The 23,448-nt window shown below is 45.1% G+C and overlaps 1 protein-coding gene across 4 annotated transcripts in view; it reads left to right on the forward strand.

Annotated features, from left to right (window-relative positions):
* Positions 1 to 23,448, forward strand: part of NRF1 (nuclear respiratory factor 1) — a 121,644-nt gene that overhangs the window by 88,350 nt on the left and 9,846 nt on the right. For 3 of the 4 annotated variants that reach the window (XM_053925963.1, XM_045191086.3, XM_053925964.1), the window contains exons 9-10: positions 76 to 233; positions 7,783 to 7,907. In XM_053925963.1, coding sequence (XP_053781938.1) covers positions 76 to 233; positions 7,783 to 7,907 — 283 coding nt within the window. Of the gene's footprint in view, positions 1 to 75; positions 234 to 7,782; positions 7,908 to 16,580; positions 16,676 to 17,499; positions 21,401 to 23,448 lie in introns of those variants that run through there. The other variant, XM_045191085.3, reaches the window with a different exon arrangement.

Raw genomic sequence — 23,448 nt, forward strand, 5'->3', positions numbered from 1 at the left:
ATTTTAAAAAATGACTTAAACTTCATAATCTTTTTTTGACTTTGATTCTTTACCATCCTGTCCTCTCTGCTTCAGGTGGAACAAAATTGGGCCACGTTACAAGGAGGTGAGATGACCATCCAGACGACGCAAGCGTCCGAGGCCACCCAGGCAGTGGCGTCACTGGCAGAGGCTGCAGTGGCAGCTTCTCAGGAGATGCAGCAGGGAGCTACAGTCACCATGGCACTCAACAGGTGGAGGCAGGGGTGGGGAGAATAAGTGAGGATGGCGGACTGTCCTCCATACCGGTTGTAGAGAGATGTTGTGCCTCAGTTTGTCACAGTTGGCAGTTGGAGCTTAGTACTCTTAGCGCATAGGATATTGTAAGTTGACTTCTCATTGGCTCTCATCCACCCCATTCCCACCCCACCCCACCACTCCCCAGCAACCAATCCAGCTTTTCTGACTTCTAGCTCAAGCCTGCTGGTCCAGGGACAGGCACCGGTCCCTTTTGCCTTATCCCATTCTGTGCCTATTAATAGACCAAGAGCAGCAAGGTTTGAGTACTTTGTTTTTTTCAAAGCATCTAAAGGATATAATTAATAACAAATCAAGATGCTTCGGGATTGATTTTCCTTTTACCCTACAAAAGAGACTGGTTTTTGTTAGGGGTATTAATCCATGTTTTAGCTGGTTGAAAGCTGATTTTACTGACTTTTCAGGAAATGTGTTTTCCTTGCTTATCAGTGACTTAAAATAAGTTTGTTGCTGGGGAAAATAATTGATTTTTTTCTTTAGATATGTTTAGGAAGGGTGCTACAGAATGGGATGCCGCCAGTAACGGGTAGTTTCCGAAACGAAATTGTCTTGTTCCCTGCTTGGTTCCTTCTACTGGTTGTTAACATTCCATGTCACTCTTTTTATTCATTGCTGGACTCAGGCATTTTAACTAATAGTTAAGAGTGTGGGTCTTGAAGCCAGACTACCTGGGTTTGAACCCTCGCTCTGTTTGAGATGGGGTAACCGACTTGAACCCAGTGCCCGGGCTTTCCTCTTCGGTCAGATGGGGTAATACCAGTGCCTACCTTATAGGACGCTGTGAGAACTGGACGTCAGTGCGTGTAAGGCCCTGAGATCAGCTCCTGGCATGTGGTAGCACGGCCACCACCTGTACAGCAGCTGTAGTCACTGAACTCTTGCAACGTCCCGGCGCTCTGCTAGGTCAGGCTGTAGGTGAAGAGTGCTCTCACATACAATGTCAGCCCTCAGTGAAGCCGTACTATTGGGAAGACTGATTTAAGTAAAACAATATTACCCTATTTTTCGGACTATAAGACGCACCCCCTCCCAAATTTGGGAGGAAATGGGGGTGCGTCTTATAGTCCGAATGTAGCTTACCTGGTGCGGGGGCGGGCAGGGGGGCGGTGGAGTGGGGTCACAGGAGGCAGGAGCAGGACCACATTTTTTGCTTCAAATTTTTTTTTCCTATTTTCCTCCTCTACAACCTAGGCGCGTCTTATAGTCCGGTGCATCATATAATCCGAAAAATACAGTACTTAAATAGTGAGCGGTGTTACTCGGAGTGTAATTCACTCTTGAATTGTGAACATCATAGGAATTCAGAGCGGGGGGATCCCTCCTCCAAAATATAAAAATCAGCTGAAGTTCAGATTGGTTGTGAGAGAGACTTGATAGGCTTATGTTCAAATGCTTTCCAGGAGGCTGGACAGTGAGGTGGCTGAGGAAGGTTAGGAGTCCCATCGATTCAGGTCTGAATCCCAGCTCTGCCACTTACTAGCCATTTGATCTAGAGAAATTTAACTCCTGAGTTTTGTTTGGTCTCCTCGTAGTTACAATAAGAATGATTTCATTGCATAGAACCAAGAAGATTTGATGAGCTCATGTATATAAAACTCTCAGCAAAGTGTTCAGGCTGTAATTAGCACTTCAGGACTGATTTAAAGGAAGTGTGGCCAGGACTTGGAGGTTGATTAGGTACAGAAAACTGTAACACACACCCACTTGTCCTTGCAGAGTTGCCCGTGGTCTGTGAGTGACCTGGAATTGAAACTTTTTTCTTAGCCCACTGAACCAATGTGCTTTTCAGTAACACGAAAGTCTTGTTTTCTTCCTCACACTTGGCCCAATCGCACTCTTTCCTTTGAGAGACGATGCACAGATAAACTTCCGGAAAGCCATGGCTGGAGTGAGAACCTCCCCCTCTGTAGCCCAGTAACTCCTTCCTGTAGCATGGGGCCTAACTGGCCACCAGTAAAGACCAGCAAAACTTGATTTCATTGGGCCAGCGCTTTGGATATTCCAGTGAAGTGTGAGTATCCTGGGAGCCCTGTACAGTGTGGAAAATATGAGGCGCATTCTGGCTCCCTTCAGTGCAAGGACCAGGGCTTATTTCTAAAGGCAGTGAGGGTAATGGTTTCCCCTGAGGGCTTGTTAGCCAACTCAGATGCAGCTGAGGTGGCTGGAGTGTTTACTCTAAAGGAAGGAGAATGTGGTTCAGTGTGGCATGTAGGAGGAGTAGGGAGATGTTGAAATCTCTTTGCAATCAAGTAGCTCAACGCCCCTGTGAGCGCTGGGGATGGTGTGTTGCAGCCTTCGCTGGGAGTGAAGAAACGGAAGACTAGACTATAGCAGGCTGTTAGGGGAACACCAGGGGCTTTCTGATTCTAAGAGAGGTAACTCACTGTCTAATAGCAGGAGGATTAGACTTAAGACACAAGCCTCGGTGTTTGCTTCTGTGTGGGATGAGACGAATTCCCAGCCTCCACAGAGTTTGTTGCTGGAAGTCATCTTACTGAAAAATACACTAAGAAATCCGGTCTTTGTTCCTATGGTAACAAAGTGATTTCATAGAGCTGCTCCCTTCCAACCTGTGTTTCAGGGGCAGATGGGACAAGCATGGCTCTCTAATAATCACCTGCACCTCTGCTGCACTGTAAACAGCAGATGTGGGCGCAGAGTGAGAAGAGAGGCGAGCTACATGGAGTGACAGGTGGGAAGAAGGCAGAAGGGCGCCTTCATGTATTAGATGTGCAAAGGAGATCAGGACAGATGCAGGACAGACCTGTTTTTCAACCATGATGTTAAAAGAGTTTTGTATAGCAAGTCAGAACAAGGACCCTGGGCTCAGACAGCCTTTAGCCCACCCTGGCGTTATAATAAGCCAGAGAGGCTGTGGAGAAATTTTCATTAAAATACCTGGAAACTAGTTGAATTTTAATTCTTTTCAAAATAGCCCTGGCCAGTGTGGCTCAGTTGGTTGGAGCGTCATCCTGTAAACCAAATTGTGGCAGGTTTGGTTCCTGGTCGGGGCATATACCCTGGTTGCAGGTTCGGTCCCCGGTGAAGGCACGTACAAGAAGGCAACCGGTCTATGTTTCTCCCTCTTCCTTCTCTTCCATCCTCTCTCTCTAAAGGCAATAAAAAAAATAATTACTATTTTCCAAATACATAATAAATCAGCACTTTTAGGGAGGAAATGGAGAGAAAATCAAAGTAAACAAGTAAAGAACAGATCATCACAGCTCCAAAAAGAAAAAGAAGAAGGAAAAGTAGAGCTATTCAGCCTGAACAACCAGAGAGGAAAGGAAGAGGAACCATTGGGCTGTTGCGATTAATAGTGATTAATAGTGAAACTTAAAATTAATAGTGATTAATTTAAAATTAATCACTATTAATTTTAAGTTTCAGTTTGTTGGGTAAGCTGTCCTAGACTTATATTCCCTATTACACAGGTCATTCTGCAAAGTCCGTACAATCCTTGCAGATAGAGACACACGAGAAACATTTGACGACTGGCTCTGCAGTTGCCCTGCTGGAAATCTGCCGTGTTGTTGACACAGAGGCAGTTTTTGCTGGGCCTGCTGTGTGCGGTGCTGCGGCTCGGCGCTGTGGGGAGCGTATGCTCAAGCTGATTCCTCTTCCCAAGGAATTTAGAGTTGCTGTTCTTTCGGTGTGGAGAAACTACTTAAAAGAGAACCGAGTCGTATTTTCAAAGAAAAAAATTACTATTTATTTAAATGGACATAGTATTGAATTAAAATTAGAGATATTATTAAAACAAAATGTAGCTTTAATATATGGACTGCTATTTATTTGCCAGTAAAATGGGATGGGCAGCCCGGATCAGACACCCTCCCTGGAAGTGGAGGGCAGGGACTGTGCGGCGGCTGCTTTGTCCTGTGGATAAGGTTGGACACTTGCAAATGGGAAGTTGAAAAAAAGTTCTCATTTGTAGCTGGTTGGGAGATGACTTTTGTCAAAGTTGTGATGTAGTAGCTTAAGGACATATTACTCCCTGTTCACCTTTTAAGTGAAGGTAATCTTTTTCTAGTGCTGTAGTTTGATCATTTTTTATGAAGTCCAGTGTAAGTGTTCAAAATGGATTTGGAACCGGGCCTGCTGACCACGGGAGTCACCACTGTCTTTGTGCCCCGAGTAAAACACCCACCCACCGCTGCTTTGCCTCTGGCTCCTGACGGGAGGAGAAAACTAACCTCGCCAACCTGTCATCCCCACCGTACCCCTCTTCCCTGGCATCCGGATTGCTCGGGTGCTTGGTCGTTCACACCTTTTCTTTCACGTTAACTTTTTTTTTGAGAACACGTTCATTAAAGCTGGGGGAAGTGAAACAAGGAAGGACTTTAGATAGAAGCAGCAATAGGAGAGCCTAGGCAGGGCTGCTTTGGCCTAGTGAGAAGTAAAAGTCAGTGACAGACGCGAGCCAAGACGGGCCGTTGTTGGCTTACTGAAGCAGCAGAGAAAAGGGGGCCTTGCAGGCAGGTTCAGGGGGTAAGCCCGGGACAGGCTGCCGCTGCCCACTGCTCCCCTGGCTGCAAGTCTCGTGGGACCCTTAGAGTTTAGGAGAGAAAGTGAAGGTGCATACCTGTTGGGGAAGAAGGGCTCCTGTGCGTGCTCCTGAGAGGGAGAGCATGCCTACGTTAACGTATTTTAGGAAGGTATTAAAGAAAATGACTTTAAATATTTAAAGCCAAATAAATAAATATTCTGGCAAAATAAAATAGGTGTAATTGGCTACAGGTAGACATTCGTGTCAGGTCTTGGGTAGCGCCCTCCCCATCATTGCCTGTGCACTTCCACGCGAACAGCGTGCGTCCAGGGTGCACAAGGGTGGCAGGGCGTTGCCTCTGATGGTCGTGAAACGGGAGCATTGTAACATACGATTGAACACTGGGCAGGGAGCAGCGGCTGAGGTACCCTGTGAACAAAGGTCCTATTTCCATACAGACAGTTCTTATCTGCAGCTACCTTCTTCACGGTACCACAGAGCTGCAGCTTCTTCCAGGGAATATACTTTTCTGCTTTCCCTGAGGCTCAGGCCAGAGTGCTAATAATGTAAAATTGGATGGTAGTATTATTTGACACAAGTTTTTTAGAAAAATATTAAAAATTAAGGATCTAGATACTAAATAATCATTTTTTTTAATCCTCACCCAAGAACATTTTCCTTTTCATTGCTCTCCGAGAAAGAGGAAGGAGGCAGAGAGAAACATTGATGTGAAAGAGAAACATTAATTGGTTGCCTCCTGTACGTGCCCTGACCGGGGATCAAACCCACAACCTTTTGGTGTACGGGGTGACACTAACCAACTGAGCCACCCAGCCAAGGCGTACTACTTCATTGTACTATCTCTGATGTTTATGAAGCACTTTGAAATTAAAATCTACCATGTAAAGTGTGGAGTAGTCTTAGTAGCAACTCCAGACCATGGCTCCCCTTGGGCTCTAAATCCATGTAAAAGTTGCCATAGCTAAAGGACTTCAAAAGGTCAATTTCAGGACTTTTGCATTTAATTTATTATTTTGAATAAATATCAAAAACTGTTTACATGGGGTCAGTGTTAGGTGAAAAAAAAACAGACTGTGAAACTGGATGTGTGGTATGATTCTGGTTACTATCTGTTTAAAGTTGTGTTTAAGTGAAGGAAAGCCCTGGCTAGTGTCTCAGATGGTTTGGGTGTCATCCTGTACAACAAGTGGGTGTGGGTTCGATCCCCGGTCAGGGCACATACGTGGGTTGCAGGTTTAATTCCCCAGTCGGAGCAAATATGGGAGGCAAGCAATCGGTGTTTCTGACACCAGTGTCTGCCTGCCTGCCTGCCTGCCTGTCTCGTTCTCTCTCTCTCACATCTCTCTCTCTCTCTCTCTCTCATTTCTCCATCTCTTCCTCTCTCACACTAAAATCAGTAAAAAAATGTCCTCTGGTGAAGATTAAAACAAAATCTCAAAAGATGAAAAGGAAACACTGTTATCTCTGTATAGTTTTAATTTTTTTGTACCTAATGAAACTTACAAGTTTCCTACATGCATTTTATTATTAGAGAAAAATAACATTTTTAAATGCAAAGACATAAAAATTTAAAAAGCAACTCAAGTTAGTAAGAAGGGCAGAATTTTCTTTTTAATGAGACTTTTCCATTCATTGGGTTTCTTTTACTGTTTCTTAGAACCCTTAAAAGTGACCAAGAAGTCTTCCCCAGGGGGATGATGATGGCAGAGGCTTTACTTGTCTGATGACTTTCTTAGACAAAAGTGACAGCACTGAGTTTCGCACATGTTGCTCTGCCCACAGTCATGACTTGTTTACGCTAAGCAGTCCACTCCCCCCGCCCACCCCCACCTACAGCTCAGGAGGCGGCTGCCCAGTTAGGGCAAAGTCTGCCCCTTCAGAGCGAAGCTGAATCAACTGGATTATTTGGTGTCAAGCCCAGGACTGTGTCCACCTCTGCTAAACGAAGTGACACCAACCCCTCCTTTGATACGCCCACTTTCCGTGCTTCCTCAGTAACTGAGAAGTGTGGCACCTGAGACTTTCCCAGGAGACGACCTGCTGAATTTGGGTTTTTTCCCTTCACATTTTAACAGCTCTGAAATTTGGGTAGTAAATTATCTTACAATTACAATTGTCAGGAATTTCTCTTTTCTTCCTTAGTGACACATAAAATCACACATTTTATAGTTTGTAGCATCATAAAATCAATATAAATTGGCCATCGCGCATAGACTGAAAGCATATAGTAAGGAAAAGAAAGCAAAGTGGGACACAAACCGCTGGAGTACTGCTCACTAGACGCGTGGTTAATGTCTCTGTATTCTACAGTGTTTGCTTTGCAGCGAAGGGAGCTGTATTATTTTTATTGTCTCTAGAGTCGAAGAGTTTGGACTTAGTGATATTTTAAATTTTAAGTCTTAGTTTAGCGCTGCCTGCATGTACAGTGAGGCAGAGGGAAGAGTTGGACTTCGCAAAGTAGTAGTCAGCCACTACTTTGTATTTGAAATCTTGGATATAAACCAAATTATTATTTAATATTAATTGAATAGCAAATCCAGGTTGCTGACTCCTCATATTATCCCTCACCCTTGCCTGTAAATGGGCAGTTGCCGGGGGCCTGCCTTGTGTTACTGGAAAGAGAGAAGTAAGAAAGGACACCTTGCCTTGGCAGCAGGCTCTAGGCTCACGAGCACTCGATTATTGATCTTGATAAAGAGGAGACTTTTCTGTCCTCACACACCCATTTTCTAGGTTTAAAAAACTCTCGTAGCTTCATAAATAGGGAAGGCTTGGGATTTCTCTGGCCCTTCTTATTACCATTTAAACATTAGTCTGGCTCTCTCAGTGGCGCTGGGATCCTGTGTTTACTGGTGGACTCGTGACCACGGGGTCCATGGAGAGACCCCGGGAGGGGTCGTCGGGATGGCTTCTCTCGCTGCAGTGCTGTCTGTATTCAACCTGCACGTTCCCCTCTCTCCTTTCTGTACCTGCAGTGAAGCTGCCGCCCATGCTGTCGCCACACTGGCCGAAGCCACCTTGCAAGGAGGGGGACAGATCGTCCTGTCTGGGGAAACCGCAGCAGCTGTTGGAGCACTTACTGGAGTCCAAGATGCTAATGGTAAGAGAGCATAAATATTTTATTGAACTTCTTCCTCGTTTCCACTTAAACCTTCCTGAGTTGTTCTTTAGTGGTAGGCAGTTGATGCCTCAGGAAAGTCCAGGAGCCTCTGATTTCCTTTCACTAGTGGGAGACTTGAGGCTTCCTGGAGCAGGGAAATGCCATGGTAATGGTTACCTAACTGAATCACTTATTGGAAAAGTGACTGCTTTGCTATGACAGGCCTTGCTGAGAGAGACTTTAAAATCTCCTGGGGGAACATTTCGCCCTTACTCTCTGTCGGTGCCTCTTACTGTGTGTAGCAGAGACTCCCGTGGCAGGCACTTCTTGGCTGGGTGGCGTGTTCTGACTACCTGGAGAACGGTGCCACCATCTCACCATGGGGTCAACCAGCAGGCTGTGGCAAAGGTGCCTTTCTGGTTGGTGCTGTGGGTTCTGCTACTCACTGTATTTGGCCTCCCCAAGGACCTCTGATTTAGCCAACGACATGCTACCACCCTGCCCTTCTTTCCCAGCAGTTGGACTCCCTGGGTATTGATGGTATCCTGAATGAGCAAAAGGGATAAAATTAATAGAAATATGGTGGCACAACTTTACAACTGCAGCCCAGCTCTTTGGGTCTACTTCAGCAGGCTCTGAGAGTCGGTTACCAAGACTTGGGCCGCCCAGGGAAGTGCCTCAAAAGTCTGGGTCAAAGAGGAGGGCCAGCCCTGCTGTGTGAGGCAACATGTGACTTTTATTTTAAATTATGTGTACGATTAGGAGAAGTAGGTCAAATTAAGTATCTATGGTACTTTTTTCCAATACAGTTGACACAGAACATTAGATTAGTTCCAGGTGTATGAATAACATAGTGACTAGGCATTTCTACAAGGTACTGTTTGGTTTTGGAGATTCGTTCTTTAAAGTCCTGGAAAGAGGATAGATAATAACATACCTTTATTAGGCAAAAAGTTCCTTAATGGCATTAGTGGCAGGGAAAAAGTCCCTGGCACTTTCTTTAGTGTAGTCCCTAAGAATTGAATAAGGTTTTAGTTGGAAAAATCTTTGAAGAAAGACAGTGTTGTGTTCTCCTTTGGAATTGGGAGGAAGAAGGTCCCATATTTTTTGGACTATAACACGCACCCCCCTCAAATTTGGGAGGAAAATGGGGGTGCGTCTTACAGTCTGAATGTAGCTTACCTGGCTCGTTGGCTGGGAGGGGTGCAGTGGTGGAGCAAAATTTTTTCCCTATTCTCCTCCTCTAAAACCTAGGTGTGGCTTGTGGTCCAGTGTGTCTTATAGTCCGAAAAACATGGTACTTCTGTCCCCTAGAGAAGAATAACATAGGAAATATAAACATCAATTGTGGCTTCTGAGAATCATTTCTTTAAAAAACAAAAGAAAACAAAAAATCTATAGCCTGCTTTCTCTGCAGGGCTAGGGGCTTCCGTGGACTACCCCAAATAGAGAGAGAGAGATGATCTTAGCCAGCGCACTGTAGGATAAAGGGCATCTCATAGCCTTGTGTGTTCAGGATGAAAAGAACTGTGGATGGAATGAAGGCAAACTGCCCTCTTTAGCAAGAATCTCACTAACTTTTTTCTGTTCCTCATCAGAGTCCCAATCTACTGTAGACGAAAGTTAGGGTACCTGTGTGACATTCTTCTGAAGTGTAATTGCTGTTACTCACTATCCACTGCAAAAAATACTACTCTGTGTGGGTTTGATAGGAAACTTTGTTATCCCTTCTAACGTCTTCACCTGTCTGGGCGAGAAGAACAGACTGCTATGGTTCTGGCCCCAACCTCACCTTTTCAGGGGGGGTGAGTTTATAGTTAAGTGTAAGGACCCTCTGCGTCTCTGGCCGAGTAGACCTGTTCAGCCATACAGTGCAGTTGAACCACACCCACCACTCTTGGTTCCTGGAAGCCACCTCTTCAGTAGCTTTGGGTTGTGTGAATCAGATGTGTTGATTCCATGTTGTTGGCTACATTTGTGACAAGATAAAACTCTGGTCTACATCCTAAAGGCCGGTGGCTCCCCAGAGTGGCCATCCTCAGTTTATGACCACCTGCCCACACGCGCTGAACTCAGACTAGAAAGTTGGAATTATCACCTTCTTTGTGCAGCTTTTCTGTATCATATGAGACCATTGAGTTATGCCGTATTCCAGCAATTTTAAGTGAAGACTGATTATTTCATTTGTCCTTTGAGTATCCAAAGGGTAATTTTTATATTAGGTATGATCCAAATAATTCTGATGCTCCTGTCTGGTAACGTTTCTATCCACAGTGCTACAGCATTTATTCTGGGACCGGAACGTAGGAGTTCTCTCTTCATCAGTCTTTCATGTTGCGTCCTGTTACCAACATTTGTCACTTCTGTGATGACAAGCTTAGAGTCTGTCAGTGAACCAAGTTTACTACTGGGAACAGTTTATTAACAGGAAAGAACCAGAGCAAGGTGCTTTTTGAAAACAGTTACCACTGGGGGGAAAATACATCTCAGATTCCAGAGTAGATTTCAAATGAAAATCCTACTAGCAGATGACTCTTCTAAGAGTGATTCGGATATTGTTCAGGATCGAGACAGGCATTTTTCAGCGTCTTCTAGGGTGGAACTAGAGGGGACGGAGGTCTGATGGAGGACAGTACCCGGGAGAGGGCTGGGCAGTGTGAGGAGAGGGAAGCAGTACCCTGTAGGGCAGCAGTTCTCCAGGCGAAGATGATGGCTCATGCTAGCAGACGTTTAAATTCCAGGTCCCCGAGGTGGACTCAACAGTCTTGCGCCCTGAAGACTTCCCCTTTTTTTTCCCTGGGCCCTACCCTATCCCGACTCTAAAGGAAACTACTCAAGCACCAACATTACTTCATTTCATGTATGTTTTCCCTTTTTTAGTTGTAGTTAAATGAGTCTTCGATTTCTCGGGATGGAGCTTCATGGTTGGTTCAATGTAAAGATTTTCACAGCTGCCTTTCTTTTTGTTGAAATGCCAGTAGAATTATCTTGGGCTGGGAAAAATCTCTGGATGAGTTCCTTTCTTTTTTTCTTTTTCTTTTTTTAACAGTTATTCCTTTCTTTTCCCTCCCTAACACACCTTCATATAAGAAATCACACATTTTTAAATTGCCCCTTGGTTTCCCTTCACTCTGCCATCCCCTGTGGCCTAGAGGCCCCTGTGCTGACGGACTCCAGGGCCGCAGTCGGGGTCAGCCTGCTCACACAGCAGGGAGGAACTCTTAGTGTGATATCCACCTTTCACCCAGCCTTGCCACCCACTGGTAGCGATCCTCAGGAACCAGATCTACTGATCTTTTCTCTTCCTTCCTTTTTCCAGCAAAAATAATGAAAACTAAGAATTACAGTGGCACTTGGCTACCTCAGAAGTGCTCATCTCTCTGAGACCTTATTGCAATTCATGCAGCTGTTTTTTATTCCTAAAGCTAGTTAGGGGGGAACAAAACAGGTAACTGAGGTTCTCAGTTATCAGTAAAATCAATGGGTATCGTCTCCTTCAACTGCTGTCCCATCCAGCCTCTTACCACAGTTGCTAAGAAATGTTAGCATTTTTTTAAAGATTTTATTTAGCCCTGGCTGGTGTGGCTCATAGGATTGAATGCTGGCTTGCGAACCAAAGGGTCACTAGTTTGATTCCCAGTCAGGGCACATGCCTGGGTTGCGGGCCAGGTCCCCAGTATGAGGCACACGAGAGGCAACCACACATTGATGTTTTTCTCCCTCCCTTCCCCTCTCTCTAAAAATAAATAAAATCTTTAAAAAATAAAAAATAAAGATTTTATTTATTTTTAGAGAGAGAGGAAAGGAAGGAGAAAGAGGGTGAGAGAAACATTGATTAGCTGTCTCTTGCACCCCAACTGGGAATAGAACCCATGACCTTTTGGTTCACAGGCTGGCACTCAATCCACTGAGCCACACCAGCCAGGGTAGTATTAGCATTTCTTTTAATGGCTGACACTTTTTCTAAGTCTGTCACAAGAATGCTATGGAGTCATAGCATTTGCTGGGTTTTCATTTGGTTGGTTGGTTGGCCCAGATTGTAAAAATCCCACTACACAGAATGTTAGTATTTTGAACTTTCAAAATACAGCCTTTTAAATTGTTAACCTAATTCGGGTCATGTCTGTACTATTTTATAACTAATTTTGAAAAAAATGTTTATGATTAATGTATTGTTTAATCATTTTTTATTTTTCAATTAGTTTACACAATTATTTTAGTTCCACTTGTACACCCCAGTGATTAGACCTTACATAACTTACTAAGTGATCATCCTGATAAATTCATATCCATCTGACAGCATCCATAGCTATTATGATATTGCTGACTGTATTCCCTGTGCTATAGTTTATATCCCTATGCTGTAGTTTACATCCCCGTGACTGTTTCGTAACTACCAATTTGTACTTCTTAATCCCTTTATACAGTTTTCACCCATCCCATCAACTGTCAGAATGTTCTCTGTATCCGTGAATCTGCTTCTGTTCTACTTGTTCGTTTATTTTCATTTTTAGATTCACTTGTTGATAGATATGTGTTTATTGCCATTTTATTGTTCATATTTTTTATCTTTTTTTTCCTTCTTCTTCTTCTTAAAGAAAACCCTCTAACATTTCACATCTTACTGGTTTGGTGGTAATGTACTCCTAGCTGGATATTCTAAAAGCTGCACGACTACTAAGCTGTGTGATCTTGGGCAAGCAAATTAACCTCTCCGAGCCTTAACTATAAAGTTAGAATAATGATAGTTCTATGCTCATAAGGTAATAGTGAGCATTAAAATAATTCCTGCGAAGTGCTTAGCATAGTGCTGGGCACATAGATACACTGTAAACATGAAATTATTTTCAGCTGTGAGCGTAAATTTCTTCTCTGTCATTGTCCCAAATACTTCAGGTTGTACAGAACACGCAGTACAGTCGCGGGCCCTGCTTGCCTGTCTTCAGGACAGATCCAAGCGCTCACCTTACGCAGGTAAAGGGTTTATGCTCAGAGGTGAATGCTGTAAAAATGGGAATAGATCAGAAACCCTTTCCATCACCCCAAGTGAAGGAAATTGAAGGCACCTTGATTGAAGGTGACGTTGGTTAATGGCTCCTGCATTTGGTTATATCACACTCATTGGGCAAGGACCATTATGCCCTCCAGCCCATAGTGTGCAGTAGTTAGTATGGCCTCTGTTATTCCTAATGGCATAATCTCTCTTCTGATCTCACACCTGCATTGTATTTCAACTTCCATTGGGGAAGGGCGACTTTCCTCACTTTTCCTCATTATCACCACCGCCATCATCCATTATTACTGACTACAAGTCCTCCTCTTCGAGCTCTTCTTTAAAAATAAGACATGAAGTGCCAGTCCTCATCTTGATAAACTGTAAGATGCATCTGTCATTCTCTCTTTTTGTATGTTCTTCACTCTATGGACACATTAGCATATGGACTTGTTCCCAAAAGAGTCAGTGGAGATGTAAATGTTAAATTAATTTAGGAAATATGTCAATGTAGCTCCTCCAAAAAGTGCATTAAATCACTTTTTGCCTCAGTATTTTAATTAAAGTTTAAATAAATAAATGTATTAAATAAAGATTTATTGTAAGAGTGCATTTTCAGTCATTGTAAAGCATAATAATAGCTTTAAAAGATGTTGCACTCTTTGATACTATGATGCTATTTGTACCTTTAATCCAAAGGCGATGAGCCCATTGCCTCCAGGGCCTGAAGCGGGCAGCCCCTGAGCAACAGGATTTTTTTGAGCATGGAGTCGCAGGCTGCAGGTCCCCCTGAATGTCCCCAGGGAGGCGCCTGTGGCAGCTCTGGGTTTTTAGGCCACTTTCTGTAAAATAAATGGCCTTCTTTTCCACTAATAGGGAGGCCTTAAGGGAAGCTAAGAATCTAGGATGGTGTTAGACCCTGCTAAGGCATTGCCTGTTCTGTAAGAAAAGGCACATGAAGATTCTAATGTCTTCACAACTGTTTCCCCATGGAACCATAGGTCTTTTTTAAATGGAGTGGGTGGGAGCATACTCAGAGCCCTGAAAAGATTACTTCTTAGGACAGATAAGGTGAGGAGAGCTCTGAGTTGTGGCTCAGAAAGGAGAAGGGTGAGTACATGAACTAGGCCCGCAACTGGGGCTGACTGGGGAGCTGGCTCTGTGCTGGAAAACGGCGGGGTACAGCCCCTCAGATGGGACGCCTTGCAGTGTTCCCCAAGGGCCACTCTGGGAAATGCGCTTTCTCTGCAGACAGGGTCTTCCCCACTTGAGTCAGCTAACTGTTCTCTTAAGGTGAATAGTTTTTGTTCTGGGAAACATGTTGTTAGATGTCAGGGTAAGAAAACAACTTTCAGTTGTGCTCTGTTTTTGCCTTTTGACGATAAGCACATGATTATTTAAGATCTTCATTTTTTTCTTTTTCCATACTATTCTTTTTTTCTTTTTTTACTACCACCACTACTACTATGACTAGGAAGGTCTCTCGGCATTATTTCACCTTGACCCGGTGAGTGGGGCGGGTGACTGGGGCGGGGCTCAGGAGCCGCGCTTCTAGAAGTCGGTGTCATGATAAGTCTTAGCGGGGTGGATAAATAAATGGCATCAAAACACAAGGCCAAAAGCTGTGCTGGCCGATGTAGTAGCTACTCACCATGTGTGGTTATCTGAATTTAAATGCAGGTTAATTAAAATTAAATAAAATTTAAAATTCAGTCATTCAGTTACATTAGCGACATTTCAAGTTCTCAGTAAACCATGGCCCAAGGCACTGAATTTTTTATTTAATTTTAACTTACTCACATTTAAACTTATAGAGCCACATGTAGCTGGTGGGCACTGTAAAAGGGTGCATGGATACATTGCCCTGGCGGGTGTGGCTCAGTGGATTGAGTACCACCCAGCAAACCAAGAGGGCACGTGCCTGGGTTTCAGGCCAGGGCGGACAACACAAATGTTCCATGAGCCTTGCCTCCCTGTGACCTTCTCAGCTCATAGACAGCAGGGCTTTGCTTTAAAAAAAAAAAACAAACACAAACAACAATCACCCAACCATGTGATTGCAGTAATCCGAAGTCAGTAAACAGCTGGGCAGCAGGGTTGTGAGAGGAACTGGCCCATTTTTGTGCACTGCAGAGTCCCCAGCAGGAAAGCCTGAGACGGGAGGCAGTGGCAACACAGAGACCCACGTCCCAGTCTCTTAATCCATGACCCAGGTCACGTGCACATGTTGACTTAGATGCCTCACAAGTGCAATTTCTCTTCCTAAATACATACATCTTCAAGCCCAGCGCTCTAATGGGTTTATAGTGACTCCCCCAAAAGATCAAATGTCCAGAGCCTGGTGGATCACAAGGCTGAAAGCAGCATTGCTATTGGATTAATTCCAGATCTCACAATGAAACGTGGCTGCTTCTAAGAAATGGTAACATGGAGATGGGCAGTGGGGCTCTCAGTTCTAGAATGCCCAAAGAGGTTCACAGCTCTCTGCCCCATGGGCGTTACCCGTCCAGCCCTTTCATGGCACTCAAGCTTGTCCTTCTTCCCTACTCCCTTAATAATGACCTCTTGGAAGCCAAAATGCCTTCCAGAGGAGCTCTAAGAGGGAAGTGGCAGCTTTTTACTCCTCAGACTTCCCCATCCAGGGAGGTATGTCGATGTCGCTAATTTGAGGGACAGCAGAGAATATTTAGTCCTGTTTACTGCCAGGGGCATCGTGAGCATGCAGTAACTGTTAACTCCTACTATTAGTATGAAAGACTCACACTGACTGGGAAGAGACTTCATCTTCAGGGGGGTTGCTTTTAGCACTTCTGGGACACATTCTTAGGATCTGGTCCAGTAAGCCTCCATTCGGAGGGAGCAGATAGTGAATCACACTAAGAACCCCTGTTTCAGAAAGCCTCTGTTACTGATGGAAGCATACTGTCCCTCAGGCATGCTGGGCAGACAAAACAGAGATTCAGTTCTCTCCATTACCAAGCCTTTCCTGTCACTCATCAGACGTAGCCCCACAGCTGGGGGGCTTCCAGGTGTCGGTTCTTTGGTGCCTTTGTCTCCTGTGAAGATGTTGACCTGTGGATACCTTCAGAAGGAGCAGGCCTCTGGAGAGTGCCGTTACAGGTTTAGATTCATCTTTCCCTTTGCCCGGTCTGCGAGTCCGGAGGGGGAATGTGTCACCTCCTTATCCCATTATGAACTGGGATGGCCTCAGGCATTTATGATACATACACCAGGAATTGCTAACCTAGGCTCTGCTCTTTGAAGACTTAAAGAGTAGTGGGGGCGGGAGGGGGTGGGTAAGAGGGCCTTTTACAACGAAATGTGCAGCCACTACACGTTGGTCTCTGTTCTTAGGAGTTATCTAAGCTGTGGCCGTGTCCCTCAGATGTAGCTTTTAGCTCCTTTCCATGTTAAAGCCTCCAGAGGTGGCTCCTCGAGGTCCAGAGGGAATTAGCACGTGTTGTCAGGCCACTCTGGCCTCCCTTCCTCTATTTCTTGGTCTGACTGTGCCAGGTATTCTCAGTTTGAGGAAACGGATGAGCCAGGGACATTCTGGGCAGATTCCCAAAAACATACCTGCCATCTGGCAGGTGGATACCATTGACCATGGTCTCTTCTCCATCCCCAGTGTCCACAAGGCCAAGTTACATGTTTCGTTATCTCATTCTCCTTCCCTTTAGGTCCCCAGATCTTTCTGAGTCTTTGTATTCGAAAGGCAGATTCTGATCTTAGATGATTCCAGCTCCTTGTACAGAATCTTGGTGCCTCATTGCAGGTAATATTCTGTAAAGGGATTTTTTTTTATAGCACACCACATTCAGAGCCATAAATTGGACAAGTTTAATGGGAGTCATTTCTATTCAGTAACGTGGATTGAAAAGTGGGTTTTAATTGAGCATGTAAAAAAGGGATTAATCACTTCGCATAAGAACCAGAATTTCATCACAGGAAAAATTCTTGAGAATGAAGTTTTTAAGGGTCTTGGGTAAAGGGGACTTTCCTCTTTTTATTTACGTTTCTACTAGGATTTTGAAGGAATTTCAGTGCTCTGTTATTCAATAGCTTGCACATCGCAGCCATTATGGTTTGGGGCCCTCTGGCTCTCAGGTTACCTGTGTAAATACAGCGATTCACTTCCCAGATCTACCATTTGCTTAATAAAGAGCAAGTGTGCAGAACCCAGCAGCAGCAGCCTGGCAGAGCCGTAATCTGAACAGGATAAACATGCTTTCTTTTTATGCGATGCTCTCCCTCCATCCCCCTGCCAAGAGCAGGGTATCAAATGAAGGGGGGGCTGTGGTTGGAGTCAGTAAAGTGAATGTCTAAGTGGCACCTGCTTCATTCAGCAGATCTGCTTTCCCGGGGCTCCCACTGCACATCTGCTCCCGACAGAGCCGCTTTTCTCCTCCTCTCCTCTCGGTCGGACCGAGAGCAAAGGCCCCGCAAGGAGACACACTGGTTTGGCTTTGTCAACACAATTGCCTGTGACTTTATAATTACACCAAACTTCATCATTAGAAAGGCCCCAATGTAGAGATTTACAGAGCCTAAATGGGGTTTTCGATGTGAAATTGATAAAGACATCTTTTCTGCTGGCAGCTGGATCTGAGAATCACCGAAGGGTCTATATATGGAAACTGAGACCTTGCTCTGAGCGAGACTACAAAGGCCTTGCTATCAGATCGGCTCACAGAGACGCCCAGCAGTTCTGGCTTCGCCCAGCCCAGCCTCTCCTTACAGCGCCAGCGCGGAGCTTCATAATGTATAGCTCTACCGTATTGTTCTCCAATGCTGATAAAGTTTCTCACCTAAGAGGTGGGGGTGAGGGTGTTAAAATAAATTGATGGGGTAGGGCAGCAAAGAAAAAAGACCAAAACCTGTGATGTAAATAAAGGAAATGCCAGGAAAATATATTTTAGGTGAATGCAGAGCATCCAATTTCAGATTGAGTTTCATGTAAACAAAGGCCGTTCTTAGCATGTTCTACAGTGTACATGCGACTGGAGCACATTTAGGATGTGGAGCTGGCTCACCGGAAGCTCCGGAAAGGTTTTAGAGCTGTCCTCTAGCTATTTAAACTGAATCCAAATCAAATCAAATCAAATCAAATCAAAGATTCACTTCCTCAGTCACACCAGCCACCTTGCAGGTGCTCTGTAGCCGCCCTATTGGTCAGCACACTGGACCATGTCCATCTTCCCAGTGCGTTCGAGTGGGCAGCGTGGCTTCAGAGATGGGGCTGAGCCTCTTGAAATGGCCCGGCTGCTTAAGTGAGCCTTGGAACTTCCATTTTAGCCTTGTTGGAGGAGGGAAAGGAACTTTGCTTGAATGTTTTTGGAGCAACTCTTCCAGCCATATTAGACTGTGATCTTTATCTTTTTACCTTTATGTATTTTTTTTCCTTCAAGAATCTCATGTCCTTTCCTATCCCTTTTACAATTTTAGGAATATCTGCTTTCTGCCGCCCCGTTCCCCAACCTCCCCTTCCTTAAGCTCCTACTGCCCTGCTGTTTGACTAGAGAGTTCTTTTCTCATTAAAGAGTGCTTCTGGCTAACAAGAGGGCATGCGAGCAGGTAGGTGCCGAGAGTGCAGAGATGAACTGTTCATTTTGTGGACAACATGGAGCGTGGACGACACTCCTGGGGAGGATCACTGAGCTAGTGGCGCACCTTCCACTCTCAGCGACTCAGGGACCTCGGGCGAGACCTTTCGTCTGGCTTCCTCCATTTGTCTGCCCCCCGGGAGCTGCCGCGTGGCTGCTTTGACTCCTAAGAACCTGTATGAAGTAACACTACCTCAAATTTAGATGCCGTCTTTTATCTCAAGATCTTAAATCGTATAAAATCACAGCAGCCCTATGAGACAGAAGTGGTCTGTTGGTTTTATAAATAGAAATATAGTCAACTCTTAGTTGCCACTTACAGGCTATCTGTCATGCAGATTACTTGTGACACATTTTAAATGCTTGGGCAGTTTCTCTAAGCGGGCCGCTGAAAGCCTGGACCATCTCCTTCACCCCCACCCTGCTGCTGAGTACTTAAGGAATACAAACTAGTTTTCCTATTAGCTTAAGGAAGACATAATTAGTAAGTAAGTCTGCTACAAGAAAAGCACATCATAAATTCCTGTTGAGAGGTGATGTGGGAGAAATGAGCCATCCTCCCTTCGGCTCGGTAAGAGCTGACTATAAGGCCTACTTTTATAAACACGCACGCCGATAACACTCGGCACGCTGCCATGTTTACTGAAGGGTCTGTAAACTTTCCGAGGGTGTGAGACACTCTGGCCCGGAGCGCTTTCCCAGCTCTGTGCCGTTGTCAGGCCTCTGTGTGGCAGGCGGCGCCCACCGTGAGCAGTGCTGACTGAGTATGCCATAGGGGGCCATATTTAGAGAAAGAAGGAAGCAGCTGGAGGGTAGAGGCTGCCCTTGCAGGTGCTACACCCTGCCCATCACCTGATAACTTCAGTAACCATTGATGATTTTGTATAGGCCCATTATTTCACTAAGAGTTACAAAATGGTGATTTCTCTAGAGTTATTCCTTCTGCCTTTTTTTAGCCAGAATTCTTTTATAGAGAACTTTTCCCACCCTGATCAGGTGGCTCGGTTGGTTGTGCATCATACTGCAAAGTGAAAGGTCTCCAGGTTGGGGCACATGCCTGGGTTGTGGGTTCGGTACCCAGTTGGGGGGCACATATGAGAGGCAGCCAGTTGATGTTTCTCTCACATCGATGTTTCTCTCCTTTCTTTTCTCCCTCCCTTCATGGTCCCCAACCCAGGGTGACCCAAGGCCAGGAAGGGTTATCTAGCTGGCCAGTCAGCCCAGAAGTGGCCACTGTATGCAGAGGGCAGCACAGTAAATAAGCGGGGGCGGGGGTATTAATGACATGGACGCGGAGGAATGGGTTTAAGTTTCCATTTTGTGAGCCTGTCCAGTTGATTCTACTTCCTGATCGTGAGACCCTTCTTTCCTCTTTGTATCTAGTCCTTTCTATTCTCAACTGAATTCCTGTGGTATCCCTCTGGGGGCTTTATTACTCAAGTCTTGTCACCTTTAAATCTCTTCACCACTTTGCAGGCTAAGTGATACATGCATGTTTGAACGAGTTTCATTTCTGTAAGGTGAGTAAGTGCTGGAGACCTAGCAATGCACAGCCTGAAGGCTACAGTTTCCAGTACTGCATTGTCTTAAAATTTGCTGAGAGGGTAGATCTTAATTGTCCTCACCACCACGCACACAAAGGAGAGAGAATAGAAATTGTGACTATGTGAGGTGATGAATATGGTAATTAGTTTGATTGTAGTGACCATTTCGCCATATATACACATATCAAAAACATTATATACACGTGCATGTATATAGACACATATATCAAAACATAAATGGCTTGTGCAGTCCAGGTAGGAAAGCAGGATAAATACTTGATCAAAATGCAGCTTTTCTGAGATAGAATTCTTTCTCTGTGAAGATCAAACCCTAGAACTTGCTGGTTTATTTCCACATCCAGTCAGCGGTCTCCAGGGTCACACTGCCTAAAGCAAATTTAATTCTGCCCTTGTGGGCTCTTAGGAAGTTCAGTGTTTTTTGTTTTCTAAAAGAGACTCTACAGATTGTGCTGTGTGAAGGTTTGAAAAACCAGGACCTCTTTGGAAGCTTCTTTGCCTTAGTCTAACCCTGTTTAGATCGAAGAGGCAAGGGCTAGATGCTGGGCACACGGGGGCGGGGGAAATATTCCTTGTACTAGTCTCACTCCTTTTGTGCCTATTTGAAATTTTCTACAGTGACAAATTTGAATATAATAACAGAAAAGTGAATCTCTGCTCCTAAGTCTGGGTAATTCCCGATCGGGCCTCGTACTCATTTCTTGACCTGCAAACTCAGCTTCAGAGCTCTCTCCTGAGGTTCCCATCACTTGGCTCCACTTTCTGTTTAAGAGCATCAGCGCCTCACGTGTCGCCCACACCCTGTCCTCTGGTACATAGACTTTGGAGACTTCAGTGTTGTTCTCACCCTTCTTCACGATGATTTCTTCTGGAAATTTACTGGGCGCCTCCTGCCCTTTTCTGTACTGGCGATCGGAGCACATACATGTTCCACAGGCTTCGGGGGAACACTCTTCTCTCCTGCCGTTTCAGTTTAAAGCCCCGTAGTCAGATCTGCAGGCCTCGGTGTCAGCTGGTTCAGCCCTACACTGGGAGCTCAGTCTGCAGGGCAGTAAACCATAAACCACGGCGCTTCTGAACACTGAAGCACAAAACCTCGATTTCGTTAATGTTCCTGGGCGCTCCAGTAATTTCAAGAGGAAATCATGAAATGATCTCCAAAATATGTTTTGAAGTACATTTACTAATAAAGTAAAAATGAATTCATTTTGAACATTTGGCTTATAGGATGGGGGCAAGAGAAGTTTCCCGGCGGTCTGCAAAGTCAGGCAAAGGGCACAGTGACACTGTCCTACCCAGAGAAAGTCACTGCTATGGAAGTTATTCCAGAAAGGAATTTGTCCGAATGAGGCTTGAGATTGTGTAGCAAATGCGGAGAGACCCTTGGATGCTGAGAAGTGCCTGTTACACCAAGGCACCCGTGAGGCTGCTCTTGGCTTCATGAGAATATTTGGTACTTGCCAGATGTAATACATATTTTAATCCATAAATCCCTTAAATGCACCCAAAAGCCATGGACTTAGAAAACACGGAAAAGGAAGATTAAATGTCCCAGAAGCAGCTAATATAACAGAAACAGAACCACTGGGAGAGAAACACTTTTTCTCTGTTTCCTCTTGTCTCACCCCTATGAGGGTTACCTGGACCTCTCTTCATTCGACGTTGGCATTCTTTTCACGACCTTCTCTCTCTTGCCCTGCATCTGTCCTCCTTCCATCTGGCCCTTGTTTGTCACGCTCAGCCCCTTTACCTGCCGCCTGCCTACCGGGCTGGCTCCTTTGCCTGACTTCCTTTCGTGGTATCCACATCTGTACTAGCACCTGCCTTGCCTGTCCTTTCATATACTGCTGGTTTCCTTAGATGTCACTCACAGGTGTGAATGTTTTTTCAGACCTGCAGATGACATTTTAAAAAAGACTTCCCTCCTGCCTGTCACCCCTAGAAACACCTGTTGGTACCCTTGATGGCTCTTTAAAAACTCCAGAAGTTACTTAGGTGATAACAATATGTGCTTTCATTCATTTCTTACTTATTTATTCCATTCTTCCCAGTCACAGTCCTCCTGTTCCCCAGTTAAGCCGATGTATTCCTGACACATATACTTCAGTTTTCATGTCCGTAAACCACAGAAGGCATTTCATTGTAAACTTTAAAACCTTTGGGTTTTAAGAATTATTTCTCTCCTACCTTTAGTTGATAGTTCATTTGTCTAGCTCTCTATTTTTTCTCTCACAACCATCAATATTTTTCTTCCAACTAAAGATATTTCCGTGACCAACTTGGAAGGCCTTTGGGCCGCAAGATTCAGTTACAGCAAACAACAATTCCCAAAGGTTTCCCAGACTGTGAGGGCAAATGAAAGGCCCATTCTTCCTCGGGCCGTCTGTCCTGCTCTATCTTGTCACTGTGGGGTGGGGGGAGGGCAGCCTGTGGTTCCGGATGACCCCGACCGGGCCTGCAGCTCTGTGCCTGCTCAGCTCGGGCCTATGTTACCAGTTTCTGGAGGGGTTAGAAATTTATCAGGGTGATGACATCATATCATACTGTCCCTGACCATATATTTAATATTCTTAACATTGATTAGTGGTTTGGTCTGGATTATTGACTTGCCAGTGCCCTGAATCGGCAGCTATTTCATACGTAATGACGCCGTTCCAGTGCCAGTTCTGACCAGCCCTGCATTTCAGAGAGGAAGCTGCCCGCCAGCCCATCTGCCCTGATTTCATGGCTTTTATCTCTAATCTTTACATCTTTGAAGGCCTTTGGGGAATGATGTGCTTCCTGCAGCAGCAAGTCGCTGCTGAAAGGGGATCTGTGCCGTCTCTGCTTTCCTTTCTGTTTCCTGAGGACGTTAGTCCAACATCTGTGACCCCAACCAGATCCGTCAGGCCTCTTCTTCAAAGTCATCTTTGAAGAGCAGCTGACATTTCTGGGTGCCTGCCGCATGCCAGGCACGGTGCCAGGCTTTACCTTGGTCGGCACATCCAGTCCTCAGCACCTCTGTGAAGTAAGTACTGTTTGACGTTCGGGGAAAGTGAGGCTCACAAGCCATTGGGTGGCAGAGCCAGGGTTCACGGAGGTCCTTCCGACCCGGAAGCCTTTAATGGCAATAAAACAGCCTATTTTGCCATCATATAAAATGCACCTGGACAACCACACGGCATTGGCTGCCCTGCCTTAAGCATGCTGTGGAGCTCAGTGGGTTGGAACATCATCCCAACAGGCCACGGTTGTGGGCTTGATCCCCAGTCAGGGCACATGCAAAAGTCAACCAAGGAATGCGTAAATAAGTGCAACAACAACTCGGTATTTCTCTCTCTCTGTCTCTCAACTCAATTAAAAAAAGGGGAGGAAAGCCATTTTTCTAAAACAAAAAGAACTGT

The sequence above is a fragment of the Desmodus rotundus genome, chromosome 6 (assembly GCF_022682495.2).
Source record: "Desmodus rotundus isolate HL8 chromosome 6, HLdesRot8A.1, whole genome shotgun sequence".
NCBI classification, from domain to species: Eukaryota; Metazoa; Chordata; class Mammalia; order Chiroptera; family Phyllostomidae; genus Desmodus; species Desmodus rotundus.